The 15,154-nt window shown below is 41.3% G+C and overlaps 2 protein-coding genes across 2 annotated transcripts; both read left to right on the forward strand.

Moving 5' to 3' along the window:
* Positions 1–714: 714 nt before the first annotated feature.
* LOC135613458 (protein MOTHER of FT and TFL1 homolog 1-like) lies at positions 715–2,246 on the forward strand. Its single transcript, XM_065110488.1, has 4 exons — positions 715–1,046; positions 1,171–1,232; positions 1,361–1,401; positions 1,760–2,246. The coding sequence occupies exons 1-4, from the start codon at positions 852–854 to the stop codon at positions 1,978–1,980; spliced, it is 519 nt and encodes a 172-aa protein (XP_064966560.1). The 5' UTR covers positions 715–851; the 3' UTR covers positions 1,981–2,246.
* Positions 2,247–3,782: 1,536 nt separating this feature from the next.
* LOC103987374 (heat shock 70 kDa protein 17) lies at positions 3,783–13,918 on the forward strand. The gene is made up of 14 exons (XM_009405663.3): positions 3,783–4,784; positions 5,930–6,162; positions 6,708–6,867; positions 8,807–9,052; positions 9,166–9,302; positions 9,478–9,814; positions 9,918–10,079; positions 11,227–11,301; positions 11,382–11,482; positions 11,575–11,644; positions 12,705–12,761; positions 12,871–12,932; positions 13,163–13,235; positions 13,342–13,918. The coding sequence occupies exons 1-14, from the start codon at positions 3,936–3,938 to the stop codon at positions 13,537–13,539; spliced, it is 2,760 nt and encodes a 919-aa protein (XP_009403938.2). The 5' UTR covers positions 3,783–3,935; the 3' UTR covers positions 13,540–13,918.
* The last annotated feature ends 1,236 nt before the right edge of the window (positions 13,919–15,154 follow it).

A 15,154-nucleotide genomic window follows, 5' to 3' on the forward strand; every position in this document is an offset into this window, starting at 1 on the left:
CCTTATCAACAGGTGGCTCGATTTGATGGGATCGATACATGTGCAGCCTACCAAGAATTTTGCGCTCTGCTCTCTCCTCGCTGCTATTCGACCAAACAAAAGCTCCATGCCGGAGTCACCTGGTGGTGCACTTGGATCCACTTGGATCCACTTGGCTTCCTGTGCAGATTCTTGCGCATCCCTCCAAGCCTTGCGTCATCGTTCCCTATGCGTGCCTCACACCCTTCGAAACCATTCTTTGGAGGCTTCTGCTCCTGCATATCTTGGATGACGTAACGCTCAACATATTGTTCTTGCTGCATGATTCAGGTTGATCCTTATCGCTACATCCTCAGCCGGTGATCGCATGCTGTAGCGCAGGAAAACTTGAACGTGATTGCATGGTGATCATATATGCTTGTGCTCCGAAATCGGAAGGAAGAACGAGTATTAATCCTGCGCAGGAAGGCCCAAAGGATAAATCTGTCCGGATCATTCGTCCATGCGAACGCAGATGATGTCGTGCATGGCTGAACCGACTTCGTCTCCCACCTGCGTTTGCATCCCCCGCCTTCCTATCAGCGAATCCCCATAATCCACTTGTGATTGACACCTGTTCAATTCCGCTAATGGCCTCCACGTGTCGCTCTCATGCTTTGTCCGAGAAGAACCCTACGCTACGACATATATCCATGCTTTACCATCGCCCCGCCCTCGACCACGCTTTTCTTGCCATAAAGCCTCGAACAGCTACCCTAAACCTTGAACACACATCCTCTGGTTCCTCTTCTCTTTGCAACCTCTTCACCACTTTCTTGGTTTACTTCCTCTGTGACCTTTGGTTTTAGGTAATAAACCAGTAGATAACTGGCATGGCTGGCTATGTGGATCCCCTGGTGGTGGGGAGGGTGATAGGAGATGTGGTAGACCTTTTTGTGCCCACCATAAGCATGATGGTGAGGTTTGGATTGAAGCACGTCAACAACGGTTGCGACATCAAGCCTTCCATGGCTGCCAACCCGCCGTCGGTGCAGATCGCAGGCAGGCAGGCCGACCTCTATACTCTGGTCTGTGAAGCTTATTTCTGGGGGTTCGCTTGCTTGTTTGCTGAAGTGAACGTTTCCTCTTTCTTCTTTCGTTACTTGAATTCAAGTCGAAAAAGGGATTACAGGGGAGTTTTCTGGTGTGCAGGTAATGACTGACCCTGATGCACCCAGCCCTAGTGATCCCACAATGAGGGAGTGGCTCCACTGGTAATCACCCTTCGAATTGCTTATTGTGACTATAGTATCATTCCTGTACCTATATATGTGGTCTGTTCGTGCAAAATCTTCCTTTCTAAACGTTTTTTTCTTTGTTGTTGTTGTATCTGTGGATTCAGGATGGTGATTAATATGCCGGGTGGAACGGATCCTTCTCGAGGTAAGTGAGAAGAGAAGGCTAGAAATGACCATTGACTTTATGGTGAATGATTGTGACCTGCATGCATATGTTCCAAAAGTCTTCTTTCTCTTGGCCACTGCATGAACGGTGCATACAACTTGAGATCTTCTCCCACAAACCCTCTCTTCAAAGAAAGCAACCTCTTCTACAAACCCACATAATTACGAACTGCTCCACTGGATCTCATATGGCACCCCACACTTGTTGAACTCTACGTCTGACACATGTTACACTTTGCCTCCGCCTGAGAGGTGGCTCACCGATGGCACGACACCTGTCGTTGCTGCATGACGCCGGCGGACTCTTGCTCACCACGTTTGCTTCTCTGGTTGGGCAGGCCAGGAGGCGGTGCCGTACATGGGTCCCAGGCCACCGGTGGGGATCCACCGGTACGTCCTGGTGCTGTTCCAGCAGAAGTCTCGCCTGCCGGGGGTGGCGCCCCCGGCAACGCGCGCCAACTTCAACACCCGGTCGTTGGCGGCGCAGTACGACCTCGGCCTCCCCGTCGCCACCGTCTACTTCAACTCGCAGAAGGAGCCAGCCGCCCGGCGCCGCTGAGCAGCTGCAGGGACCGTGGCTCCTCCATGATATCGAGGCTTTTAATCACACACACACACGTGCTTTGAGTTCGTCTTCCTTCTTTACTTTCATGCTCTGCGTTTGTCTTTTTATTTGTCACCTTAAGCTTCTTAATTAGGTTGGTTTGTGGGACTAGTAGTTCGATTGATGTGTCTCAGAGTCTGATATATGTTGGGGTGTTTCCGTGCTTAATGTTGCTGATGTATTTACGATTGCTAATTAAGCCTAGTGGTTGTAATAATGGGATGACGATGATGACTACATGCATCTTTCTATTCTCTTTTATTGCTTAATTTCGGTAGAGGTATTAAAAATAAGAGGGATTGGCTCACACTGACTCATAGGTGTATAGATAATTGTGGCATAGTGCAATGACGTTATAGGTGACTGCTGCAGTGCGAGAATAGCCTTCCTCGATCTCTGCATGCAATCAAAACCAGACTTATGTAAAGTAAAAGACAGAGAGATGGAGCAATAAGGGATTAAGAAAATACATAGTGGGTCATCATATGTGAGCAATAAGAGATGGAGCATTTGTTCCATTCCACATCCCTAACTAAACCGCCCCCACTAAAGAAACAACGCCATGCACCTAAAGGAGCTCCGACCTAATCAAACTCTTCGCATCTGCAAGCGATGCAACTCTACAGAGATAGACAATAGGAAGGGAATTGTAGAGCTTAAAAGCTTAGATAGAGATGCGAAGAAGATTGATATTTTATTGTTCCTTCTCCACATTCGTGCTTTTAAGGTGCATGGCAATATCTCTGACACTACAGTACTCGATCATTCAAGTGGAGTTAAGTATATGAATGGACTCAACATAAACTTTTGAGACAAATGATGATTCAACTCAACTCAAATCTTTTTTATCATGTGGAAGGAATTCATTGGCCACAAGCAAAGAACTTAAGTAGTGGAGTGGGTGTTGATAAATTTGGCAGCGATGGCCGGCCAACTCATCTTTCCTCATCCGTGTGGCGGGCACTACGTTTTTAGCATTTCTTCTTGATGCATCTTCTTTTCCTAGTGCATTTGTGGTCCTCCCTCCCTCCCTCCCTCCTCATCTTCTTCTTCGGATGATGTTTAAAGTAGAGGAGGACATCATCAGTTTTGTGTGATCAACAACGATTCTATAACATAGTTTTTAGGCCAATGATGCTTTATAGATATGATCGTTTGGTCCCTAAGAAACAATATATGAAAAAAAAAAGTTTATATCAAACTAGATGTGTAAAGTTATTAACAAAAATAAAATATTTTCATTCACGGAGAATTATGTGCTAAGAAGATCTATATATAATATAGTTAAAAAAATGTAAATAAAAATTAAATATGTTTAATTTAAATTTGGATTCGTAGATGTTGGATCCGTTTGTGAGGTGGGCTGGTCCGAGGCTTAGGGTCATGAGGCACGACAAATCTGGGCCGGACTGTTTGATTAGAGAAGCCTTGGCCGACAGATCGAGATGTCTATTGGGCCGTTGGAAACTTGGCGTGAAGTTGTCATCGCCGTCCATTTATCAACGGCCAAGATTGTCCCATAGAGTTTAATCAGCCCGCGGAATGGACCCACGATCTCCCAACGCGCCCTGCGTACTTCCAACTGCCATGTGTACTCAGTCAACGTGGCGAGATTCCATTGGCTGTTTTCGGCCTTTCCATGTAGTAATTCGCTTTTTTAGGGTCCAATTTTCCCTTGATCTATTATACGTGTGTATATGTGACACGGACAACTATTTTAAAGAAAATAAAGCGGTGAAAAATCAAATAAAGAAGTAAGAAAACTCCGGAAGAGAAGAGTGAGCTCCGCTTCCCTCCTCCTCCTTCCGTAGAGCTCCAATTCCAATTCCCGCGGAGGCGACTTCTCCAAACCCTAATTCTAATCATCTTCCAATGGTGGTATTCCCCTCCCGTTCCCCATCCCCTGGTTTATGAGCCCATCTTTCGCTACCAGAAATCCGTTCTTGATCTTGATCCGTGGCCGGCGCTCGAGATCGGCCGCCGCCAAGATGATGATATCTGCGGCTGGAATCCGATTACGCTTGGCCCTATTTTTGATTTTTTCCTCTCTTTCGATTCCCTCCGAATCGGCCGTCTCGAGCATCGATCTGGGCTCCGAATGGATGAAGGTGGCCGTCGTCAACCTGAAGCCCGGCCAGAGCCCGATCTCCATCGCCATCAACGAGATGTCCAAACGGAAGTCCCCGGCCCTAGTCGCCTTCCATGGTGGTAACCGCTTCGTCGGCGAGGAGGCCGCCGGGATCGTCGCGAGGTACCCCGATAAGGTGTACTCATTGGTCCGCGACATGATTGGGAAGTCTTATAAGCATGCCAAGGATCTCGCCAATTCGCTCTACCTACCGTACGATCTCATCGAGGACACGAGAGGGGCCGCCGGTATCAGGGTCGATGATGGGGTCACCGTCTATACCGCAGAGGAGTTACTTGCGATGATCCTTACTTATGGGATGAGCTTAGCGAAGTCCCACGCGAGGGTTCCGGTGAAGGATGCGGTGATTGCAGTGCCACCCTATTTTGGCCAGGCGGAACGGAGGGGAGTGCTTCAGGCAGCGCATCTGGCTGGGATCAATGTGCTTTCACTGATTAACGAGCACGCTGGCGCTGCTTTGCAGTATGGGCTTGATAAGGATTTCTCGAACGAGTCACGACATGTTATACTCTACGATATGGGTTCCAGTAGCACTTACGCTGCTCTAGTTTACTTCTCGGCGTACAATACTAAGGAGATCGGGAAGACAAAATCTGTTAATCAGTTCCTGGTAAGCTTTGGTTTTACCCTGATAAATTTCAAATGTGGCATACATTTGACCGAGGAAGCTATATTTCATTATTATTTTTTGTTACTCAAGGGATAAATTTCCTTAAACAATCTTCCTACATCCATTTTTGGTTTGGTCTCCATCTTCAATCTGACAAGATTACGCAAAGATACTCAAATAGATACATAGGAGATGTTTCCACGCTTCGAGTTGATTATGATTTTTTTAAATAGCTCCTAACTTATAAAATTTATTCAACTGAAAAATAAATTAAAATGTTCCTGCTCCAATGTAGCTTACTGAACTCGATAAATGAAATCACAGCCTGTGTGGAGCTGTATTAAGGATGAGATTTAGAATATTTTATGTTAGACCTTGGTGAAGGAATTTTCTGGGCAATGCTCACAAGGGTTGATCTGAAAGACCTTAGTCTGAAACTAAGCAATTTAGGTTGGTTATTTGTTGGAACCTTGGACAGCTCTCAGCAAACAGATTGTTTGTCACCAAATTGATCAATTTTTGTCCATGATTGATGTCATCTTACAGTAAAGAACACAAATAATGGGTAGCAGTAATACTAAAAGATCTGGAGAATAAGAGGGAATAGGTACAGTGAGCTCTCGGGTACCAGGAGCTTTTTCTAGGATTGAAGGTCTAACACCTTTCTCTGATGCCTCACATGATTGGTGCTGTGAAAATTTAAAACCATGTTATTTTGCATTAAGCATTCAAAGACATTATATTTATTGCTAGTTCCAATTTCTGCCAAAATTGTGGTTATGCATGAGCGATAAGCCTAATGATTCAATAGCAACTGATATTAGCTGTGAAGGCTATCAATTGTTTATTCTATCAAGTTTCTTTATTGTATTTCCTGCATTATATATGTGTTGGGGTTTGATAATTTGGTTCTTCAAATTCTTCACCTTCGGTTTTCCCTTATTTCCTTTTAGACTGCTGGTCTAGTCGCATTTTCTTTGTTGACCTTCCTCCATTCATTTGACTTCCATTCAGTATCCAACTTGCATATTGTCTAAACTTTGTTCCATGCGGCAAAATTTGACCTGCCAGGGTCATGTCAAATATATGATTTCTTCTGTTTAAAAATTGTAGGAACTTCATCCCAGCATATTACTTTTTGTCAGGTAAAGGATGTTAGATGGGATGCTAAACTTGGAGGTCAAGATATGGAGATGCGGTTGGTGGAGTATTTTGCTGATGAGTTCAATAAGCAATTAGGAAATGGAATTGATGTGAGGAAGTCTCCTAAGGCAATGGCTAAACTGAAGAAACAAGTCAAGCGTACAAAAGAAATTTTGAGTGCAAATACGGTAGCCCCAGTTTCAGTGGAATCCCTCTTTGAGGACCTTGATTTCAGGTATAACCACCATGAAGCTTAACAACACAATATACATATTGGCGCTGATCAGATTTTCTCCTCTCTGATGACATGAATCTTACGCTGTTTTTCATATTGCTAATATATGTCTAGTACTTATATTACTAGGACTTTATCATATTATTCAGATTGTTAAAAATAGTTGTGGAATGTTTATGACTTGAGTAAACCTTAAATTTTGTCACTACTAAATTATTGAGTTTAATGTTCATTGTTTTGTTCTGTTTGCATAATTGTGCATGTACTAGGGGATAATTGATTATATAAGATGTTCTTTTTTCTTTATTTGCATTCCTCATTGGGTTAAGAGCATTACTCATTGCATTAAGAGGTATAAAGTTACAATATTTAAAGATATTGTATTGAATCTTAATGGGTGTTATAAAAAGTGTTTCTAATTGCATATTGCTACCAAACTACTAATATTGGCCAAGTTTGTGTTATACGATAATGTTTATATGCAGCCTTCGTAGCATACCTTTAGGAAACAATCACTGAAACTATTCATTGTTTGTGTGTTCCAGAAGCACAATATCCCGTGAAAAATTTGAAGAACTATGTGCAGACTTGTGGGAGAGGGCGCTTGTGCCAGTAAAAGAGGTGCTGAGACATTCCAGCTTGAAGATAGATGAAATCTATGCTGTGGAGCTGATTGGTGGGGCTACTCGTGTGCCAAAATTACAGGTAACCTTAAATTATTTCTTTTCCATTGACAACTGTAATTGTGTAAAAATTTTCCCTGCATTATTGCATAGACAAGCTGGAGTTCTGAAGAAAGCTTTAGCCGAGTGGTCATTACAAAATGATTTGCCGTAGTTTCTTGTATTATGACTACAGAAATGCTTTGATGGCTCACAGTGGTCATCATGAATATTGAGCAGTGTTGGTGTGGATGACCTATGTCACCATACTGATTTTACATCTCTATTCAGCATGTTGTTCATTGTTCTGATGCAAATGGATCATATATTTTAGTACCTATCCTGACTAATTAAGATTCCTTCAACAAACTCAATATTGACCAGATACACATAGGTTAAATTTCTTGTACAGAACCAGGATTTTTGTCAATTGAGATCTCAATCAGTAACCTATATCAGATGAAACCAAGTGAGATGTGATAAAAATTAATCTGTGTTATCGTGCATGTTAATCAATTCATAAGTATAGAGAGCTTGAGATTAAAAGGGACAACTTATTCTAGCATTGCTTGATTGGAGAAGGCTGATTGACTACTAAATTATAATAGAGTTGCTAGATATAAAATTATGACGGATGCTGTTGCCTTCAACATCAGTAGTAAATGCAATGAGTGACCAGCTAAGTAAGTATGATGACGGACAGTGACCTCATAATATGAAGAGGTGAATTTGAGCAGTTCTGCTTGCATAAAAGTCTTCATAGCAAGGATTAAAAAGATTAAGACTTGATTAATTATGTTGTCCATTGGAGGTGCTGTTCGAATTGCATTGGATTTCAAAGTTCCATGATGGTATATCAATAACCAAGCCAAATAAAGAGACTGTATGAAGGTGTATTAATGTAAAATGAAGATTATGTATAACATAGGTTGATATGCTGTCTTGGTTAATAATCATTATCTAAAATCTAAATACAAGAAAAGGAGTAGTGCTTGTCTAAAGCATCTGCTTATTTCTCATACTGGTTGGCAAATCTGAGGTGCTGGCTTTTTAACAAAAACATCTTTTACTTACCAAATTTGGCCTAGATAATTGGTATCACTCGCCTTAGTCACCCTTAAGTATAACTGGCATTGGATATAAAACCATGACAAATGTAGTACAAAGTATGTTTTCGCTATTATTTGTGCCATCTAGATTTCTTCTTTTACAGATGCTTATATTTAAATGTACTTGCTATGAAGTCCGAATGATCGTTTAGGTAGAAATTTCTCATTGTTTTGTATTTGTTCTAATCGGTTGATATTTTCAGAAAATTTACAATATGTTGTCAATAAGATCAAGTCAGATAGTTTTGATGTCAAAACAAGTTGCATGCAGTTCCATATGCACAAACTTCAGAAGTCTATGCAATATGCTTGCGCAAGTTGATACCATGTAAAATAATTGATGCATAATTGAAACACATTTGCATGTGGCTGAATCCTATACGCATCTTGATGAATAATTTACGTGCTATACCTATCACTTTCTAAAGTATGGCCCTTAATCAAGGTTTCCAATACCGGTCGCACCAAACCATATGGGTCGGTATGATTGCTATACAATTTTTTATCTTTTTCTGGTGATACTAGGTGCTATAGCCCCAGGTACCACTAGTATGCTGATACTATACAAGACTGAGATTTAAATTTTTGTTATTAATTAATATTTGTAGTATGAGGAGAGGTGGAGGAAGACCTAAAAAGATCTTAATAGAAATTATAAATAAAGATCTAAGTACTTTGAGCCTAATCAAATATATGATTTCTTACAGATCTTCATGGCGGTAAAAGATCTATATAGTCGATCTCAAACAATTGGGACTTACGGCTTTGATGTTATTATTATTGTAATTATTTATGAATGCCATGTTGAAGATTCTTGTTCATCAGCTACAGAAGTGTAGTGATGTAACTGCCTGTCTACAATGCATCATGCAGGCGAAGCTTCAGGAATTTCTTGGAAGGAATTATCTGGACAAGCACCTTGATGCTGATGAAGCAATAGTTCTTGGCTCATCGTTGCATGCTGCAAATTTGAGTGATGGCATCAAGCTGAACCGTAAGCTAGGAATGATTGATGGATCTTCTTATGGCTTTTTGCTTGAATTAGATGGCCCTGATCTTTTAAAAGATGAGAATACTAATATGTTGCTTATACCACGGATGAAAAAAATGCCCATCAAGGTAGAAACTTCGTACCTACTTTTAAGTTTTAACAGTGCACATTATTCTCTGATGTGGTAACACCTATTTGGACTTGAGCTTCTTGGCTATTGTCATGACCTTTTGTTGAACAGTTATTCAGGTCTATCAAACATAACAAGGACTTTGAAGCTTCTCTTAGCTATGACAAAGTGAATGAACTGCCCCCAGGAGCTTCTACTTACATATTTGCACAATATTCAGTATTGGGTCTGACTGAAGCCAGTGAAAAGTAAGACAACTACCTATGGACCCAACTAGCTATAGGCAACTTCTGTTGTATTTTATCAGTTGCTTTTGTGGACTGCCAGTCATGCATTTTATGTTGATTAGATTGTTGCATTACTAATTTGCTTTATTACGTGTTGTTCTAGTTACTTTGCTAACTCAGTGTATTTCTTCTCTAGGTATGTGGCTCGCAATCTCTCAGCTCCCATCAAAGCAAATCTGCATTTTTCTTTGAGCAGAAGTGGAGTTTTATCTCTGGATCGAGCTGAGGCGGTTATTGAGATATCTGAGTGGGTAGAAGTTCCTAAGAAAAACACAACATTGGAGAATAATGCCACTAATAGCTTTAACGTATCTACTGAAACAAGTCCAGGAAACAGTTCGCAAGATAATGCAGAAAACCTGAATTCTGCTGATAGTACTAATGGCTCATCCAACTCTACAAAAGGCGAGCAAGCTTCAGATATCATTACAGAAAAAGTATTAAAGAAGAAAACCTTTAGGGTACCATTGAAGGTAAAACCTGAATGATTATACTGCTGGCTTTTTGTTCGCTTCTGTTATGTTTGAAGTGTCAAGGGGAGATTAACTGAAACTAGAGTAAATCCATATGCTGTAGGTACTGGAAAAAACTACAGGCCCTGGATCTGTTCTTTCAGAAGAATCAATTTCTGAAGCTAAAATCAAATTAGAGGCACTTGACAAAAAGGATGCTGAAAGGAGGATAACTGCAGAGCTCAAAAACAGCCTCGAAGAATATATATATTCTACAAGAGAAAAGGTTTGCCATGTAGTTTTTCCTATATAATAGTAATGATTGTGTTATAAATTTAAGGTATGATCATTTGTGAGAGAACTTATATATTGTCTGTGAAGAGATGTCTCTACCTTTATAAAGATCAAATCAGCCCATCAATAAATTCCCAGTTAACCTAGAATTGTGTCTCAGGTTCTGTAGGTTTGGGTCATTTGCCTTTCACCCCTGATTTTACAAAGAAAAAGGAAAATAAGAGTTGGGGGGGGGGGGGGGGGGGGAGGGGAGGGGGGTGTGGTGGTTGTGCGGGGTTGGTGCAAATTTGCTTTTGCTCGTGGTGGTTGGCTGTATACGATAGTAACATGGGTTTATATAAGAAAATAATGACTGCACATTTTGGTCATTATTGAGTAGTCACAAATTGCCAAGAGGCTACATAATCTTATATCTAGTGTTGTGTTGTATAGAAAAACAATTAGAAAGCCTTGTTCTGGAAACTGTTTTGAAGGTCAGAGAACATCTTTAAGGACAGTCTTGTACGGAAAAGATATCTAATAAAGCAAATCAAACAGATTTTGTCAAAACATGTTCTGAGGAGAGCATAAACTGCCTTATCGTCTATAAAACTAGATTAGAGGAGAATTTGGGAGTAATTATTTCAAAATGTCAGCAATGACTCATCATAAATTCATAGTAGCTTGCCTTTAAGCTTGATAAACAACTCTGAAACAATTTATCCTGGTTGAAATATGACAACTTATATGTGGTGATGACAGGATTTTGTTTTATGTTGAAATAAATTTTCTTATCAGTTGCTCGGATCTCAATAATTTTCCAAGATAACAAAGTACAACAACAAATTCAAGCATCATATTTCCTGAAATTTTGGAAAATGCCTGTTAGTTCATCAGTAGATTACAACAGCAGACTGCAAATTCTTTTGACTAAGAAATTGGATTCTTACGTTGACATGTGCTTTGTGGCCTTTGAAAAAGAGATCTTTCATGCAATGCAAAAATCAGTTCTCTCCAACAAGAATATGACCATCTCATTTAACTGATTTAATTTTTCAGATAATTCAGCTGGTAAAACAACTTGACTATTATATGCTGAACTTAATTTTGAAAACTGAATTCTCTTGTTTTAACTAGATATCTCTTTCTTCTTATTGCAGATAGAAGATAATAATGAAGTTGAGAAAATATCATCTGAAGAAGAGCGCCACTCTTTTGTAGAGAAACTTACTGAGGTGAGTTTGGTCACTTGTTTGATAGGCTTACTCACATGGTATTCTGCATTGGGTTTTAATCATCCTTTTCTGTTCTGAAGGTGCAAGAGTGGTTGTATACTGATGGTGAGGATGCTTCAGCAGGTGAATTCAAAGAACGACTAGAGTTACTTAAAGCCATTGGTGACCCAATATTTTTCAGGTAGATCCCAGTTTAACTTTCAAGTAATAAATAATATGGTGGTAATGATTTATGCAAATATGAAGTAACTAATATTTGATATATTTATCTAGATTAAACGAGTTGACTGCACGATCACTTGCTTGTGAACATGCTCAGTTGTACCTTGGTGAGCTGCAAAAGGTAATTTACCATATGATTTCACTTGCTCAGATCTACTGAGCCTGCCTATACATGAAAAGTGGTGATCTTATCACTTCTATTCTTGGACACCCAGGCTACCATGGAGAAAAACTGTTGTGGTGCAAGGCTTTAGTTGTCCTGTATGACTACAAATACTGCCCTAGTTTGATATTCAGAACAGGTCCCTGTGAATTTCCACGACTGATTTGGTTACATAGACATCAATATCATTTTTAAAATGGTAAATGAGGAGATTTTGATTTAACTGTGAAACATCTAGAAGTGCAAAATATGAAGTTAGATTTGTGTCCTGGTTCATGCTTGATGCCCTTGTCTCTGCTAAATATCCTTGTTTATGCTAAAGTATGTAAGTTCTCAGTTTAGACAACTACGCATTATGGTTTAGAACTTGTTTAAATGGTATATTGGTTACATAGACATCAATATCATTTTTAAAATGGTAAATGAGGAGATTTTGATTTAACTGTGAAACATCTAGAAGTGCAAAGTATGAAGTTAGATTTGTGTGCTGGTTCATGCTTGATGCCCTTGTCTCTGCTAAATATCCTTGTTTATGCTAAAGTATGTAAGTTCTCAGTTTAGACAACTACTCATTGTGGTTTAGAACTTGTTTAAATGGTATATGAGGCCTTAAGTTTGCTTTTTCTCCCATGCAATTTTTTTTTCCCCTTGGGAGATGTTATCATCTATTATTAAGTTGTTATGTCTGCATATAGGTTTTCTGTGAGGATATTTGCTGTAGTTTTTGAATTGATTTCATGCAACAATCATGCTTACTTTCAGAAATTTATCTAGACTTTCACAAAGCATATTCATGGGCAAGCTTTTAAATCATGGGTTTTCAGTTTTTCATTCCCCTTTTTTGATGATATGGGAAATTGATATATGCTTATATAAAGAAACTATGGTTTAATTTTGTTTATCGGTTTTGGTAGAGAGGTTTTGACAGTCATTTATTGATATATAGTCTTGTCAACATTGTGTAGGTAACTGATTACTGTATACACTTCAATTAATTTTGTTCTCTGGATGTTTACAGATCGTAAATAATTGGGAAACAAATAAACCATGGCTTCCCAAAACTAGAATCGAGGAGGTATGCTATTAATCATATGACTCCGATTGATCCTGTTGTGTGTTTTTCTGGTAAGCTATTATCATGCTTAATAAGTTGTAACCATAACTGCAATGAAATTCACTGTCAGGTACTGAGCGAAGCGGGAAAACTTAAAAATTGGTTGGTAGAGGTGGAGGAACTACAAAAGAAGTAATTTTTTGAACTCTAATAAATGGATGAGCCTTATCTTTTTCTTCTAAAATATGTTACCTTATTTCTACCATTGACTGAATCATATTCTATATTATTGGTCAACGAATTACAAACTTGTACTTTAGATTTGTGGCGCTAGAAGAGATTAAGGCACAAGAAGATATTTCAGAAACAATTAGATGTTTGTGCTCACTTAAAGTCTTTTTTTAAATTTTTTCTGGCTCCAGGGCATCCCTCCTCAGCACACCAATCTTCACGTCAGATGAAGTCTACCAGAAAGTGTCCAAGCTTCAGGATAAGGTAAGAGCGGTCTCTGACCTGTGCGCATAACTAACATTAGATTAATCTCTTTTTTTTTTTTTTTTTTTTGCTACTTTGACATATGAAAGATCCTTTGTGCTTCTAGGTAGCAAGCGTCAATAGGATTCCGAAGCCAAAACCAAAACCTGAGAAGCCTCCAAAGGAAGAACCAGCCAACCATGATAACAGCACAAGCACATCCAACTCCACTTCTGGTGAGCAAACATCTGAGACAGGGCACGCCACGCAAGATTCATCCAGCACAACAGCTGATCAAGAAAATGTGGTCCATGCGGAGTTGTGATATCTTCATCTAGTTACCAGCTGTAAGTCTAGATGGATAGCTGTTGACTTCCGGGGGAATATACCATAACTACAGAGACATACGGTTGATTCCAAAGTGGTGGGTTCTGCTGCGTGCAATTTTGTTAGACTATGCGCCGTCAGCGTTGCATCCAAGAGTTATGAGCCATCGTTAAGAGTCTCACATATGCAATTACTTGGATACCATGTTATTTCATTTGGTCATGCTTCAATGGCTGCAAAAGCGCAGGGGCCTTTACATTTGATTTATTATGTTGATTAACCCCACTAATCAGTGGGTATCCTGTACCTTAAATCATCAAGCATGCTCTAATTTTGTACTAATTTTGTTGGAGTTAACAGCTTGCAAATTTCTCTCATTTTTTTAACTCTATAGAGTGTAAATGACGATGATGCCATCGCGTAATAACAACGGTTTCTTCGCCGTTGCCGCCGCCGCCATAGTAGTGGAGATTGCGATATTCCCCTTTGCACGCTGGGGCTATGGTGGCGCCGCCCTGAGGAACACGAACTTCTCCTTCCCGTCGCTCTGGCTCCGGCCGATCATCAGGTCCCGGAGACGACACCGCAGCGACGACCCGGTGGAGGCGCTCTTCTTGCACCAGTCAGGCGCCCACACGCAGTACTCTCCGACAGCCTTCGGCTCCTCCGACGTCGAAGCCGACCGTGCTTCCCTCTCCTCGGTCAGGAGCCATCGGAAGCGTAATTTGGTCGGCTATATCGTTGGCTTCCGCTGCCGCTTCTGTCTCCTCCGCGCCGGAGGAGGTCGCGGTTGATGACGGGGTAAGCGGGGACGATCCGGCCGCCAGAAAATATCTCGTCGGCGGTGACCGAGGGGGAGGCGTCCGGGTCCCTCACCACGCATGCGAACTCGAAGTCCTCGCCGGAGTCGTCGTCGGAGTCGTCCTCATCCGCCGCCTCTAGGAACTCGATGTGATGCGGAGGATCATGGTGGATGATGAAGCTACAGTCATCGACCGCCGGGACGTCCTCGTCGGCGGAGGCGGCGCTGCCACCGAATCTGAGGCAGGCCGCGAGGGTCCGGGCGTTGTGTCGTCATCTCTCTTCTTTCGCTGTGTTGTTAGCTTCGTCGATGGGGTTTCGATGGGAAGGCCGGCGTTTATAAAGACCGATGGGTGTATGTGTGGAATGGAGCGAATCTGACATGAGCGCCGACGATAAAAGAAACGCGTGAAGGCGTTTGAATTGAGGGCGACCGGCATACGTTAACCATAGCGTCCGTCGTCTCCTTGCTCGTACAGGCAGTAGTAAGCGTTTCAATTGGTCGCGAGCTCTCGCCCACGTGCAAAGCTTCTAGATCGTCAACGCAGCGCCCTTTGGTGGGGCCATCCACGTGGGATTTCTATGCGGATTCTGGATCGCCGTCCGTTTCAAGATGCTTACGTCCTTGTGCGGGCGGGCGCGGTTTTCCGCGTTCGGGCCAAGTTCCCATTTCGCGAATGGTGAGCGCGCAGGAGATTAGACTGAGATTACCGCTGTCTTGGCCCAAAACATCTTGGGCCATAGAGTTTGCTTAGGCCCAGTTCCATCGAATGAGGCCCACCCGACGGGCCGAAACGCTTGCCTCCGCCTGA

Source organism: Musa acuminata, chromosome BXJ2-6 (assembly GCF_036884655.1).
Source record: "Musa acuminata AAA Group cultivar baxijiao chromosome BXJ2-6, Cavendish_Baxijiao_AAA, whole genome shotgun sequence".
NCBI classification, from domain to species: Eukaryota; Viridiplantae; Streptophyta; class Magnoliopsida; order Zingiberales; family Musaceae; genus Musa; species Musa acuminata.